This window comes from Crinia signifera, chromosome 6, assembly GCF_055691185.1.
Source record: "Crinia signifera chromosome 6, ASM5569118v1, whole genome shotgun sequence".
In the NCBI taxonomy this organism is placed as follows: Eukaryota; Metazoa; Chordata; class Amphibia; order Anura; family Myobatrachidae; genus Crinia; species Crinia signifera.
This window is the reverse complement of record NC_139222.1, coordinates 279,850,721-279,866,650: the sequence shown is the minus strand read 5'-3', so window position 1 is coordinate 279,866,650 and position 15,930 is coordinate 279,850,721. Positions and strand designations below refer to the sequence as shown.

Here is a 15,930-nt window from a genome sequence, read left to right as displayed (position 1 = left end):
ATGCAGGCTGCGAGTGTTGGGGACATGGACTCAGGATGTCTGTAACAGTGCTCGGTGTAATCGAGACAATTAGTTTATATTAGACTATTCTGACTTCATGTATTGCCAGGACTCCCAACACAAATTGTGGGGCCAAAAAAAGCGCAACGGAATATGCTGCGCTATATAAGAAACTGTAAATAAATAAATAATAAGGACTCAGAAAATAAAAAGGGCCCCGCCCCCCCAAAAACAGATTCTGCAGCACCGCTTCACCCCTATGTGATGTCACAGCATGCTGTGACATCACATTGTAGGCGGAGCGTTGCAGACCTGCACGGGCTTGTTTTACGAAGTCTTTCCTATGCTCTGGCCCACTCTTGTCACGCAGTCTGGGGCAGCTCTCGGCAGTCAAGCCAAGGGTGCCCCCCCCTCTGTGGGGGGGGGGGCACCCTTGTGCAAAACGGTGTTCAACTATGTTCTGTGAAAGCCAATCAAACCTGGCGCAAGCTCTTATTAGGATCTCATGCTGCCCCGGCTTCCATCTGCCAGGCGCACTGAGCGGCTGGCAATCTCCCTCCACGAAAACTTCCGATCAGTTTGGAAGGGGGCACTGACAATCCCTTGCATTAAGAGTAGAGCACTACCTTTATGGGGATATGACCCTGTTGAGATGTCTTAACGTGAGTGTCGCAGTGGAGAACACATCTACTGCAGCTTTGTCTTGGTGACGCAAGGCCGCAGAGCATTTTATTCCAAACCCAAAATTGGACACGGTAAGAAACAGGCATCATCCTAGACTCTAATACTGGATTCCAGGTGCACATTGCGTAAGGACTGATCAATGTACGTGACAAATGAAGCATACCATAGCGGCACCTGTAAATAGTAAGGTCCCTCTGGTGTTCCTTCACTTTCATTAAGGAGCCTCGACCGAGATGAGAAAAAGGAAAACGGAATGATGGGAGCAGTGGGCTGGACTATGAAATGATGAAATCCCCCAAGAGTAGATGCACATATGATATTCCTGGGGGTGGTTATATTAAATAGAAACCGCCCTTATGTGATATTAGATGCTGCGATAGTAAGTACTGATGAGCCACCAGTCCCACGCCAAGGACACTCTGTACGTAGTGGACTCTCCCATCTAGTAAGTTCTTGAAGCAATTACTGATCTAATAGGACCACGTTTGTGCAGTTTTGCAATGACCACATGCAAGTACTGACGCGTTTCGGTCCTCTCCCGATATTGGATAGATCCCGGTCAGGTGTCAGCCACATGCATTGCTGATTGGTTCTATGTGTCTCCATTGCTGGTCATTAGAAGCAAAGAACCTGTAGGTGCAGAGATATGACCAGACTGGCATCCTATCGGTTACTGTGGTCACTGCTCTCTGCAAAAATTATTATGTATCCCCAATGGGAAAAAAGCTAATACGCAGAAATATAAAATTAGGCAAAAATGAAAAAAAAAAAGCGGTTTAAAAAAAAGGGGGCCACGGACTTGTAAGGTCACAGCGCCCCCGTCTGGGCGTGCAGCCCCCATGCTTTGGCTGTAGGATGTTATGGACTCCGTATCATGCAAGATTCTGCTATATAAGAGCAATAGATGCAAAGATGTGAAGATCTTGGTATGACCGGTGACGATTCATGCAGAGGAGATGTTTCCTATGTATTAACTACTGTGTACTGTCCCAATGGTGTGGAATGAGATACAGTAGGCAGCCGGGGAAACACTCATTGGTAACATAGTGTGAGCTGTTGCTGTTGGCCGCTGTCTTTCTCTGCCTCATCCGGATTAATGATGTGAGCAGCACAATGAGCTGAAAATATTATCTTTTATTTTTTAGAAATGAACCCCAATTACCCCGTGGCTGGTTGCTGCATATCCTCTGGAACAGATAGATAGAAAAAGCTAACACTCAAAAGTAGATATTTAAAACAAAATACAAGCGCTGGAAGTCTATTATCCACTGAGACAGTCAAATGCTGGCGGAACAAAAAAAGGTCCATTACAATGACGTTTATACCTTTATTATCAACCAGTGACATCACTGAGAGTGCAGCCTATCCAATCACTAAGAACCAGCGACATCACTGAGAGTGCAGCCTATCCAATCACTAGGAACCGGTGACATCACTGAGAGTGCAGCCTATCCAATCACTAGGAACCAGTGACATCACTGAGAGTGCAGCCTATCCAATCACTAGGAACCGGTGACATCACTGAGAGTGCAGCCTATCCAATCACTAGAAACCAGTGATGTCACAGAGTGCAGCCTATCCAATCACTAGGAACCAGCGACATCACTGAGAGTGCAGCCTATCCAATCAATAGGAACCAGTGACATCACTGAGAGTGCAGCCTATCCAATCACTAGGAACCAGTGACATCACTGAGAGTGCAGCCTATCCAATCACTAGGAACCAGTGACATCACTGAGAGTGCTGCCTAACCAATCACTAGGAGCCAGTGGACTCGCAAATAATACAGCCTATCCATTCTCTAGAAATCACTGACATCACTGAGAATACTGCCTATAATTTCACAAGGTACCAGTGACATCACTGAGAATGTAAAATATCCAGGTCACTAGGAGACAATGATCTCACAGAGAATGCAGAATGCAAGAGAAAGTGAGAATGCAGCCTATCCATTCCCCAGGAGCCAGTGACATCACTGAGAATGCGGCCTATCCATTCACTAAGAGCAAGTGATATCACTGAGAATTCAACCTACCCAGTCACTAGTAGCCAGTGACATCACTGGGAGCTTAGCCTATCCATTCACTTTGAACCAGTGAGATCACTGAGAGTGCAGCCTATCCACTCACTAGGAGCCAGTGACATCACTGAGACAATTCTGCATTTCTTAATTCTTCATGTTGTCTCTTTGTTCCTGTGTGAAGCACGCTTTACCGGATTGAACTGGTAACTGACTAATAGGGAACATGAACTACAATTATTTTTTCATGGGATAGATTTCATTAGTTTTAAGCTATACTAAGTGACTACGTAATGTGTCGTCATGGGCGACATTCTTACTTCTGTGATCTAAGACACCAAAATGACATCACAAAAAACCAACAGTATATATATCACAGCGACAGACGTTAGAAATGTGTAAACCTTCACTCTTTCCAAAGTGTTCTTTAAATTGGTGCAGGTGCATTTTATTAATTGTATTAATTTCTAAAATTTTCATCGGTGGCTGATTGACACATCTCTAGCACAAGGTGAGGTATAGGGCCATTAGATCGATCCAATGACCCGTACCCCAGGGTGACGCATGCCATGCCATGAGCACAAACCAACAAAAGCCAACATGATCCTACAGTGCCACAACCATGAAGTGCGTGAAGACGGGAGCCAGGGCGTAGACGCTAGACGGCCAACCTATTAGCTTCCGTCCCGAGAAGCTAATAAGGTCTCAGGCGTTGGCTCGTCCGGCCACCTTACCTTTCACATGTAGGATTGAGTGATGTCTGAATGGGGAGTTAGGACGGGAGTCGCTGTGGGTGGAGCTGAAGCTTCCCGTACGCACGTACGACAAGCGCTGTACACCGGCACATAACAACTCTTGCAGGTCACGGGAGGGAAAAGAAGAAGCGGGGTATTACGGAGGGACGAACACAAAAAAGGCAGAAGGGGAGGGAGGGGGGGGGACAGAGAACACAAAATAAGAGACAGGTCTGTAAAAAGAAAATGGAGGGTTCCAGGTTTTCAGGAAATTAAATGACAATTACGGTAAGAAATAGAGAACATACAAGGAAAAGAAATTACAAAAACATTACAGGGACAAAAGGGGTTAAAGCGGCAGCCCCATTACAGATAATAAGCCCCGCCTTCTTGACGGGGGTCACGCAGGAGGGCATCACAAAAATGACTGATATCCAATTGTAAATGAGCCCTAAAGCAGACAGTAAGATCTACCGTGGATGATAAGACACTGATACATTTCATCTCTTGCTCAGGTATTCGGTTTTACAGCTGGTTCCGTATAGAAACGAGAAACTTTGGGCCTTATTCAGGTCTGCACGTTCGGACCCCTTCGTTCACAAAGGGTCCGATGGTGTGCGCCTGGCCACGGCGAACAGGTTGTTTGCAGGGCGCACCCACCAAAGTGTGCGGGCGGGAAGGGGCGGCGGGGAGGGCCATTTGCATATGGGAAGGCCCATCATTTAAAGGGCGTTCCTATGCAAATGCCCCGATAACGCGGGTGCGGGGAGCAGCCAGCTGACATCACAGATGTCAGCTGCCCGCCCACTTCCTCCCGGGCGTCCGCGCATATGTAAGTGACTTCAGAATCACTTTTATATGCGTGCACCTTCGCCATTATTCGATGGTGGATCCCACTAGGCTGCGAATGGATGTGTAACATCCATTTGCAGGCCCTGCGGGGGAATCGCCCTTGCGAATGGGTGGCGCCTAGGCCACCGTTTCCAGGGCGGGGTTTGGTGGAGTCGTGAGGCTGGGAAAATAACCTAATTTATTCTATAGCGAATATAGCCACAGGGATCGTTGTACCTTACAATAACCAATGCAGGGAAAAGGAACTAACCCTCTTATTTGAATCTATATAGCTCTGATTACATACTGTATTGGGTTAATGTGCAATCAGGGAGATTGCTAGAATAGTCAGGGAGTCTGGGAGATTGCTGGTATTTCTGGGAGTCTCCCTAACAATCACGGAGCTGCCAAGTCTGAGTATATGGAATACCGTCCCGTTACTATAACAGGGTCAGTGGGGGAGATGTATCAAATCTGCGTGGTAAAGTAGCAAACAATCTGCTTCTAACTGGTTGCTACGGGCTTCGCCCCACATTTCCTCATTAGAAGGTTTGATGCATTTCCCCTGTAGTGTCTGACTGCTCATTAGCCGACATTATTAAGCATGTCTACGGGGTAAAACTGACTAAGACGGGAGTTCTATTGCAGATGCGTTGTTGTCCATAGCAACCAGATTCTATCTATTATCTTCTAGGAGATGCTCTGATCGGTTACTATGAGCAATATCCCATCTTCAATAGACCTCACATCTTAGTACATTTACCCCTATGTCCTGACGGCGCATATTATGGGTCTGCGCCCCCAATGGTGGGGGAGAGCGCATGCGCATAGTCGCACACCCCAGTGCGAGCGCCTCCGGCGAGTTATACACTCGCCAAGGGGCGTACGCATAATGATGGACAGGCAGGGGGTGGTCGCAGGGGGATCCACCCAACGTTTCATGGACGTGCCCACAAAAACGGTGAAACTTTGGGCGTAGCCTTGCGAATGCTTCAGCGCCCGCCCCCAATTTGCCAATATCCGTCCAGGATAAAAGTAAGTATAGGTGATCTGCGAGGAGGGGAAAAATAATTCGATGGTGAGTGACGACCAAATGATTTTTCCTCTCCGCGGATGCATGCGGTTGTGTAAGCGCACGGGTCCGCCCGCATGGCAGCGAATATGCGCAGCTTAGCGTACAGATCTGAATTACCCCTTATATTCTGAGTGATGCAATGGCCTGAAGTGTACACTAGATGGCGAACTTGCCAATGGATTCAATTGATCCGTTCAAAAAAACTGAGAAAGTATAGAAATAACATAACTCCATATTGTTTTTGAATAAAAAGTTAGCGCTTGTTCTAACTATAGAGACAGATATTTTCTTGGCAAGTTAGAAATGGGAAATGGTCATTAAATGGTTTAAAAAAAAAAAAAGATATATATTTTGCCTTAACCCTTTGCGTGCCAAGTGAATTTGTCAATACAGGTGTGAAAATTGGCAAGAAAACATTTTTATTCATCATAATGACCGGTAATGTTACCTGTGACAGGAAATATAATCAGTTTTTGAAATTTGAATTTATATAACAAATGTGAGCTACGCTGGCGGGTTTTTGCGGCTATTTGGAGCATCTCACAGAGATGTTGGCACTTGAAGGGTTAAGGACGGTACCCAGGAGATTGAATGGGCTACATTTACTAATGCTTCTAAAAGTGAAAGAGGGGATGTTGGCTCATAGCAACCAGATACTGTCTATTATTTATTTTTTAGGATGCAATCATGAAATGTTGGGTTGCTACGGACAACGTCCTTACTTTTGGAAGCTGTAGTACATTTATCTGAAAGGGTTTTTGCTACGAGAACAGAGTTGTGGCCTCGCTCTCCGCTTAAGTCCACACATGAAATAGGTCGACATGGCTAAGGTGGACGGGGTCAAAAGGTAGTCCCAAGCAATAGGTTGACGTTGAAAAGGTCGACATGAGGTTTTTTGTTGTTGTCTATGTTGACTTTCGTCGTCATGGAACCGTATTAGTATACCGCGTCAGCACACTATTACATTCTCCCGCTATGTCCATGTGGATAGTTAAGTATGAAACATTTTTTCATACTTCTGGAAGAAAAAAAGATGTACAAATTTAATGTCAACCTATTGCTTGCGTCGACCTAAGGTTATGTTGCCTGTCGACGGCATCCCGGTTAGCATTACTGCCTCACAGCCTGGAACTCTTGAGCTTAGTTCCGAGTCATGGCCCCATCTGTGTAGAGTTTGTATGTTCTCCCCACATCTGCGTTGGGTTTGCCTCTAGGTGCTACGGATTCCTCCCCCCACCCCAAAATCTGTCAGGTATTGTTATTTGGCTAATGACGAAAATAATAAACCCATATAGATTGTAAGCTCCTCTGCGACAGAGACTGATGAAAACAGGCAAGTATATTAATGCTGCCAGATCTGCGCGGGTTTTATAACCAACGGCTAATGAATAATGCTAACAATAATAAGCGCTAAGACATCAATATCCAGCCTATCGAACGCCTAGAAACAGTGAGGGGAGGCCCTGGTGGCGTCGCTGATCGCATCACAAAACTAAAAATAAGTTTCTATTGTTTTACAAAGTCCATTACTGCACTATAACCCAATGACCCATTTTGTCCCCCGCCAGACCAGAACTGTGCTGGTTCTAGAAGGGAACAGACTACTGAATGGGCACAAGTGCAGCTGTTACCCTGGTACAAGTCACCCAATAATCCCCCCTCCCCCCTACACACACACACACTCCCTGCGTATTATACAAGACCCTCAGCGCATTTTATGTCGGTTCTTACCGGGTCGGTGGAAATGTTGCGGGGAGCGGGACAAGGTCGGCGTGTAGTTATGGCGACTGTACACGGGAGAGTTGATTGATCCCTGACTCTCAGACCTCTGTATTATCCGTTCCCGTCCATCCTGGTACCCCTAAATCCAGAAAACAGTGAGTGTAAAATACGCATGACAGATTCCGTGCATCGCCATTGCAGATAACCGGATGGTGCCTGGTTTAGAATGTCGACAGGTTCCGAATGTTGACAATCGACATGGACAGAAGGTTGACGTGAAAAACCACCAGAATGTTGATAGCACATTTTTGTGTTATTTTTAAGGCTTACGTTCAGGGCAGGGCTAGAGTGATATATGCAAAACACTATTTCCACATTCCGGCATCGACATTTTATCCATGTCCACCTGTCAACCTAATGTCAGAACCTGTCGTTGTCGTCGTTGTTATTTTGAATGTTGACATTGTACGAAATGCCCTGCTGTTCCTGGCAGGTGCTGATTCTATGCCCAGCTACGGATATATACGGATGCAGCGTAATAACACGGCAGTAATAAATCGCTATCAGTAATATCTCACAGATTACTCAGGGAGAAACGCTGTTGACCTTGAGGAAAAGGTGGACTTAAGACTCACCTCTGCGGAAGGCGAAGGGGACAGGGTCCTGGGAGACTGCAATATAAAGCACGAGAAGGTTAATTGCAGACACATGCAACGTAGCGTACAATATAACTATACCGGACCAACGGACAATATAATCAATGCAGAAGCAAAACATTATACACCAATAGTGATTAGTAATTAGTGAAAAAGATCAGTAGCATCAATCAAGACTGCACAAGACATTGCATGTATTAATTAGCAATCATTAACATAGTTATCGCTGTTAAACCGATTTGCACCAGAATAATGGAAACTGAACGTATTACTTGGAATAAACAGCATTCACCTCTGTTTCATATACGGTGCTGACACTAGGTGGCGCTGCAGCCAGATATGTGGATTTATGCACAGAGTTAGGGGGGGTACACACCAGAACGATTAGGGCTCAATTCCATCAATCTGGATCCAATTCCGACCGATTGGATGCAGATTGTGTGTAGATTGTGCATGTTTAGGTCCAATTCCGATCCGATTCCGATCCGATGCGCGTCCCCGCTGTCGTTTGGTCGTTTTACAGATCCTACCTGCTGCAGTGAGGATCTGTAAAAGATCCATTCAACTGGATACAGACTCAGATCGGATTGGGATCAGATTGGATGCAGATCGTTAGCAGATTGTGTGGCTCCAACAGATCGTGCGAGCATCACACAATCTGCTAACAATCTACTAACAATCAGGATCGTTCTGGTGTGTACCTGGCCTAACCTCGTGAATTCTACAGTACAGTTTGCAAGGGATTCTCTGGAACAATTCCCACAGCTAACATTTCTTAATGGGGAATTTACCAGACAGGAAACACAGAACTAAAATGCGGTCCCTGAGAAATGATAGCGGAAGGTCACTGCGTTATATTGTGTTTTCTCCATTAATCCATACCACAGCATTTGTCACTGTGTCTGAGGTATTATCCGGGGTTAAAGTGGAGTGGTGTGTGGGGAAGGGGGGGGGATGGGGTTTAACTGAGTTCCCCCACCTGTAATGGTCGGGGGGAACTCAGTTCCACCTCCACCACAGTACAGCACAGCACAGTAATTCCAGCATAAAAGCCTGTCCCTTCGGTTTCCATTTCTGGCACAGCGTATGTGATATCATGTCGCCAACGCTGCTGAAGTGAAGAGAGGATAGGAACTACTGCTGTGAGCAATATTACTGTGGGCTTTATGTGTAAAGACACTACTGTGTGGCATACATGTATAAGGAGTAATACTGTGTGGTGTAAAATGAATCAGGGTCACTAAATGTGAATGTAATGGTGCTACTTTGTGGCATAATTAGAATTTGGGAGAATGAGTTCCACCACCTTCCCAAGACCACTGTAAGCCCTGGGTATAATGAATGAGACTCCTAGTGAGTAGATGGGACAGATAAACACATATTATTCCTCATGCTCTGAGCATGGCTTATAGCAGGGGTGGGGAACCTCAGGCCCGGGGGCCGTATGCGGCCCCCGTCGCCGATCTGAGTGGCCCACCCAACCGCCCAGCGGCTTTGCCGGGAGTCAAGTACAGGGGGATTCTTGCAAGAGGTCGGTAGTTCTTGCGAGATTCCTCTAACTCAACAGCAGCTAGAGACTGTCAGTCCTATTCAGCGGCAGCCGCCGGAGCGTGGGACAGCTGCAGCAGGACAATTTGTAAGAGAAATTTTTACATATGGCCCCCGAAGGATTTTTTTCCCCATACAAACGGCCCTTGGCACAAAAAAGGTTCCCCACCTCTGGCTTATAGGGTCTATCGGGATGGAAAAATACCGGTCTCCTGCACAATTAGCAATTTCACTGTTTATTTAACTACACGCCCACAAGGTGTGTATGACGCAGGCCTGTACCAGTCGCCGCACACAATCTCTCTCTATAGGTAGAGCCGTCATTTAATTTCACTTTATTGGACAATGGACATTATTAGCTTATACAGGAACTGATTAGAGAAAGAGACAGAGCTAATTACAGCCCAAAGACGGGAGAGGATACAGAGGATCTACGTGCTGGTAGCTACGGAAAACATGGCACAGTGCAGCAGGCAACCTACACACTAAAGGGGAGCTAAAGTAAAAAAAAAGACATTGCCAAATAGTAAAAAGAGACAATACAAAAACTTAGATGTACGTCCTGGTAGAGGGCGAGCTGTTAATATTAACCATGAGGATCTAGTTGGGTATACAGCAGCGCAGTACAGTACACAGGCTGCCAGGAATACAAACGCTGGCGTGGAACTGGCAGTTTTGGGGCTCGTGCCACTTGTAAAGTGCTTTAAACATTTTTTAAGTGTTATCCGAGTGCAATAATTAAATATGAGATAATAGAAGTCAATGGCGATGTTCCCATAACTGTGTTCTAAAGGGTTTCATGCAGCGCTGAAAATGGGCGCAATGCGCAATTGTTCTCATGGTGAGAGCACGGGGAATGATTATTGCACGTGGAATGCGCCTGAATTTCATGCGTTTCTATCCATCTTCCCAGCGCATAACTGTGAATGGCGTTTACAGTATGCGCTATAAGCCAGATACAGGTGTCTACATACATCTAGCCTTCATGTGATACAAGTCCATTTATACGTAATGTGCGAGCTCCACGCGATTCTGAAGCGCCGGGTGTCTTTTTTCTGACTTTTTCCATTAAATAGCATTTTATTTGCAAAGGACGCACAAGCAGCTTTTGCTGATTAAAATGACATGCAGCCGCTTGTCCTAGCAATTTGCTCCGTTTTGCAAATAAGACGTTTAGTAATGGAAAAAGTTGCCAATGAAGTTGCGCATGAGGAGCGTTTCACGCGCAATAATCATTCCCCGAGCTGGCTGTTTAGCGTGAAAAGACGTTAGATGTAGGTGGACAAGTCTGTATATGCGGTCCCACAGCCAGTATATATACAGTAATAGACCAGGCCACCCTGATGGGGACTTGTGGGTAAGTAGTGCCACGCGTTTCTCAAATCTATCTGCATTACTGCCCTCTAGTTAAGCAAATGTCATTGTCCGTCTGGGTATAGCGCCCCCTGTCGCAGACACTCGGTAGCGCGGTGGACTGTACTGGTTGTGTAAATTAATGTTAACAGCTCAAAATGTTTTCTTTTTTGACTCCGGATCCCCTTTCGACAATAAAAGCTACGAGGCTGACCCCCGACTTACTCTGCTATTATAGACCGATGACCTGTTACTTCTGGGGCTCTGAGGCTGTAGGCAAATCATTTGGTTATTAGTCAAGGTTAGGTCAGACGGGGGGTAAACGGAAACGCTATGAGCGGGAGATCAGGAAAACGAAACCGTGAGACTAATTACATATATTATATATCAATGGCCTGACTCAGGGAGCATGGCATACTTGGAAACAGACGCCGATTTCAGCCGTTCAGGCTCTATACCGCCTCCTGTAAGAGCAGCCGTGACCGTGACGCCGATATTCACAGAGCTAAGACCGTTTGTGCGTGACACTGAATCAGGCTGTGTCAGAAGACTCTGATTCCTCCTCACGCTGGTTCTATCTGCCCCAGATCTCCCACAGGCACAGAGCAAACACCTAGAACGTTACCCGTGCTGGATACTGCACCGCTCCGCTGAGTAAACATTTACCTGCGTCTGGACAGCTAATCATGTGCCGGCGACCATTGTTTAATAGGGGCGCAGAAAGAGGGACAGCTGCTCATTACATGAGCATTTTATGGCGGGTGGTAACTTCAGTCTTGGTAGTACCGTAGTCAGTATTTTATATATATACGCGGTGGCACAGTGGTCAGTATTATATGTATGTACAGAGGCATTAATAGCGTATTTTAATATGACACATCACATTGAATATATCCTGGTGCAGTACTCCAATGCTTGTACTAAGGTTTAAAACACTGTGGGCTTGCTACCACACGGCATAAAATAACAATATCGGCTCCTCCTGATGACATAGGCCCTTATTCAGATCTGATCGCAGTACAAATTTGTTCTCAAGATGGGCAAAACCATGTGCACTGCAGGTGGGGCAGATGTAACATGTGCAGAGAGAATTAAATATGGGTGGGGTGTGTTGAAACTGAAATCTAAATTGCAGTGCAAAAATAATGCGGCCAGTATTTACCCTGCACAGAAACAAAATAACTCCCCCAAATCTAACTATCTCTGAACATGTTACATCTGCCCCCCTGCAGTGCAGCATGGCTTTGCCCGTGTTGAGAACAAATTTGTACTGCGATCTGATCTGAATAAGGGCCCTGATCCATCATTACGGGAACCATGTAGCACCGCAGGCACTGGCTCGTGGTGCGGCGTTCAGGAGGTCGCGGGATGGGGAAGTCGCGGGGGAGGGTGGAGGACGGGTAAAAAAAAAAAAACGAGCGTCACTAGCCACGCCCTCACACATTTCGTCATAGGACTTCCTCAGAGGGAGTGGCTATGCGAGCGCGCGTCAGGATTATAACAGAGGCAGCGACCAATGATACATATTATGGGGCGGGATTAAAAACAGCACATTCTGCACCTTCCCAACAGAAGGCCGACTTCAAATTCATATTTGGTACAGAGTACCTCTAATTTATAATCCATAAAATATAAAATACATACTGTATACTATATCACTATTCTCAATATGGACATAACATTAAAAAGGTTCTACATATGCAGCAACAACAACAAAATAAATTAATAAATGGCGTGATCTCATATCCCTCGTTAAGACCAAAAGCAACACAGAGTTCCCCCCTACATCTCTCTGCAGCTGGCCATACACTCGTCCCTTTGACCACTTGGAGCTACAAGTGTACGTGACACTGGCGGACGTTCCGGCTCACCTCTCCCACACTCTGCCTGTCCTGCCGGTCCTCATACGTGGACGTATAGAAAGATTCATATGTGATGAGATCGGGCCGTTCTATGTCATATATGGCTTTCACTTTGGGGATAGCGGCGAGGTCCTTGTAATCCAGGATTTCGTCATTCACTTTAGCCTGGAAAGAGAACGTAGTATTGTAGCCAGGTCTATATTACTGGTGCATAGCCTAACACGACATCATGTGACTTCCATCCACACACCCCGCCACCATGTGACCTCCATCCACACACCCCGCCATCATGTGACTTCCATCCACACACCTCGCCACCATGTGACTTCCATCCACACACCCCGCCATCATGTGACTTCCATCCACACACCCAGCCACCATGTGACTTCCATCCACACACCCCGCCACCATGTGACTTCCATCCACACACCCCGCCACCATGTGACTTCCATCCACACACCCCGCCACCATGTGACTTCCATCCACACACCCCGCCACCATGTGACTTCCATCCACACACCCCGCCATCATGTGACTTCCATCCACACACCCAGCCACCATGTGACTTCCATCCACACACCCAGCCACCATGTGACTTCCATCCACACACCCCGCCACCATGTGACTTCCATCCACACACCCAGCCACCATGTGACTTCCATCCACACACCCCGCCACCATGTGACTTCCATCCACACACCCAGCCACCATGTGACTTCCATCCACACACCCCGCCACCATGTGACTTCCATCCACACACCCCACCATCATGTGACTTCCATCCACACACCCCGCCACCATGTGACTTCCATCCACACACCCCGCCATCATGTGACTTCCATCCACACACCCCGCCATCATGTGACTTCCATCCACACACCCCGCCACCATGTGACCTCCATCCACACACCCCGCCACCATGTGACTTCCATCCACACACCCAGCCACCATGTGACTTCCATCCACACACCCCGCCACCATGTGACTTCCATCCACACACCCCGCCATCATGTGACTTCCATCCACACACCCCGCCATCATGTGACTTCCATCCACACAACCCGCCATCATGTGACTTCCATCCACACACCCCGCCACCATGTGACCTCCATCCACACACCCCGCCACCATGTGACTTCCATCCACACAACCCGCCATCATGTGACTTCCATCCACACACCCCGCCACCATGTGACTTCCATCCACACACCCCGCCATCATGTGACTTCCATCCACACACCCCGTCATCATGTGACTTCCATCCACACACCCCGCCATCATGTGACTTCCATCCACACAACCCGCCATCATGTGACTTCCATCCACACACCCCGCCACCATGTGACCTCCATCCACACACCCCGCCACCATGTGACTTCCATCCACACAACCCGCCATCATGTGACTTCCATCCACACACCCCGCCACCATGTGACCTCCATCCACACACCCCGCCATCATGTGACTTCCATCCACACACCCCGCCATCATGTGACTTCCATCCACACACCCCACCATCATGTAACTTCCATCCACACACAGGCATCATGTGGGGGGGTACTCACACAGATGGTATGTCCCGGTGAGCCCGGAATACTGGAGCCAGGCCGGGAGTAGACGCTGTCAGAGGATGACCTGGTGGGCTGTAACACAGAGAGAGGGGTGCGTTAGTACATACAGGAATCATGTGAACAGCATTCTGTACCTAAGGGTTTATTATCACTCTTCCCTTCTAGCTCATTCTCCTGAGAGATTACTCCCAATAACAGTGGTACCTAGTACTCTATATACAGTAGTGTGTTGCTGCATACACTCCAGGCACTAGGACCCAGAGTCTGCAGGGAGGTGTGACCTCCAACCTGATGCACCACAATCACTTTAAAGGCAACAGACTGAAGTGAAGAATGAGCGCAACAGCGATTATGCCAACATATAACATATATCTGCACTCGCGGGCACTTTGCAGTTGTCTCAGACTGAGAATATATATATATATATATATATATATATATATATATATATTCCCTATAACATTCACCTTGTGGGTCCTGAGTCAGAGGACGTAGAGACTGTAGTTATATTACCACCATTATTGCTGAGTATCTCATTATTGTACAGTGCTGGGGGATATGCTGCTGGTGCAGTACACAGTACACATGTCATATACCCAATGCAGCTGTAACCAGCACATAGCGATCTCGCTGAGCCTGCTACTAATCCAGAGCACGCTGTGCCCAGATACAGCGACTCCCACCCTCCGAGCGTTGTGTCCTGGGCAGGATGTACCGATTCCCCCAGTCACGTGTCCTGCAGGCAGATCCTGATTTTGGCTGATTTAAAGGTTAATCTGGTTTTGTTTGCCCACAGATGAAGTCAGCGGTCCCAGGCGGTTATGGGGGACACACCCTTACAATCCTGACGTTCTGCATTGTTAATTCTCAGCATGATATTTCTGTAATTACTATGGATGTAGCACTAATAACACTGTAATCAACCAGATAAGTCCCCGGAAAATCAGGGAATTATCTAAATCTCTTATTCACAGCCAAAATCTCTGTATTGTTATAAGATCTTACACAACGTCCCAGAATCCAGGGGGGCCACACATGATCTCAGGGGGCCCCAGGGGCCCATTCTGCGAGCTACCGTCCTGGTATTCTGGGACTAGGATCTGCTGGCACAATGAGCAAGTGGCTGTTTGTGCCCCGTTCTTGCCTGGTAATGTGTTAGGGATTTACAGAGGATCACGGTAATACAAAATAATACAAACGCAAATCTAAAGATGTTATTAAATTTGCAGCCAATTTCTACTCATGTTCAAATAGACAAAACCCACCGTAGTCCCAACATTAAATCATATCCCTACACTGGTCCAAGGGGATCCGGTCTTTGGGAATAATTCAACTTGGGTCGCTGAACAACGAAAATTGCATGTGCGAGCCCTTAAATTGTGGAAAATGGTGGGTGTTGGGAGGGCAGCTACTTGGCATTAGGTGGGCGGGGTATAGAAAATGGAGGCGTGCCCAGACCTTTCCCGGGGATGACATCACATGCAGCCACTGCAAACCGAACCAGGCAAGGAGTTATTTATCAATTGCTATGTGATAGCAAACTTCTGCTCCCAAAGCAAGGTAAGTGTGGCTACTGGCTAGCATTGCGAGGGTACGTGGTATGGGTGTGGTATAGGGTTCCGACAGAAGGGACCCCGTCCGGCACCCCATGGTATACACATTTCAGTGTCCACCTTGTTTTGACTTTTTTCCGAGTCGAAATCCTGGATCATTTGCTTTGATTATCAAAACTGTCTGTTCCTCCTGACCAAGGTTCTGGCTACCCCATGCCATGCCCTGTACACTGTGCCCATACATCGCTCAGTATATGGAGGGACGCATATAAGGTCTCAGTCATAGCGCCTGTGTATGTATGCTAATAACCGCACCCACAT

The 15,930-nt window shown here is 47.1% G+C and overlaps 1 protein-coding gene across 14 annotated transcripts in view; it reads right to left on the bottom strand.

Moving 5' to 3' along the window:
- The window catches only part of ABLIM1 (actin binding LIM protein 1), a 211,667-nt gene that overhangs the window by 27,249 nt on the left and 168,488 nt on the right, over window positions 1-15,930 (bottom strand). For 7 of the 14 annotated variants that reach the window (XR_014444666.1, XR_014444656.1, XR_014444657.1 and 4 more), the window contains exons 9-14: window positions 14,051-14,128; window positions 12,495-12,650; window positions 10,849-10,893; window positions 7,702-7,737; window positions 7,076-7,205; window positions 3,439-3,558 (exon numbers count right to left, since the gene is read on the bottom strand). Coding sequence is in view for 1 of the 14 variants with exons in the window: in XM_083149751.1 (XP_083005877.1) it covers window positions 7,076-7,205; window positions 7,702-7,737; window positions 12,495-12,650; window positions 14,051-14,128 (400 nt within the window). In the remaining 13 variants the exon portion in view is untranslated. The remainder of the gene's footprint in view (window positions 1-3,438; window positions 3,559-7,075; window positions 7,206-7,701; window positions 7,738-10,848; window positions 10,894-12,494; window positions 12,651-14,050; window positions 14,129-15,930) is intronic. The other 7 variants (XR_014444661.1, XR_014444665.1, XR_014444663.1 and 4 more) reach the window with 3 other exon arrangements.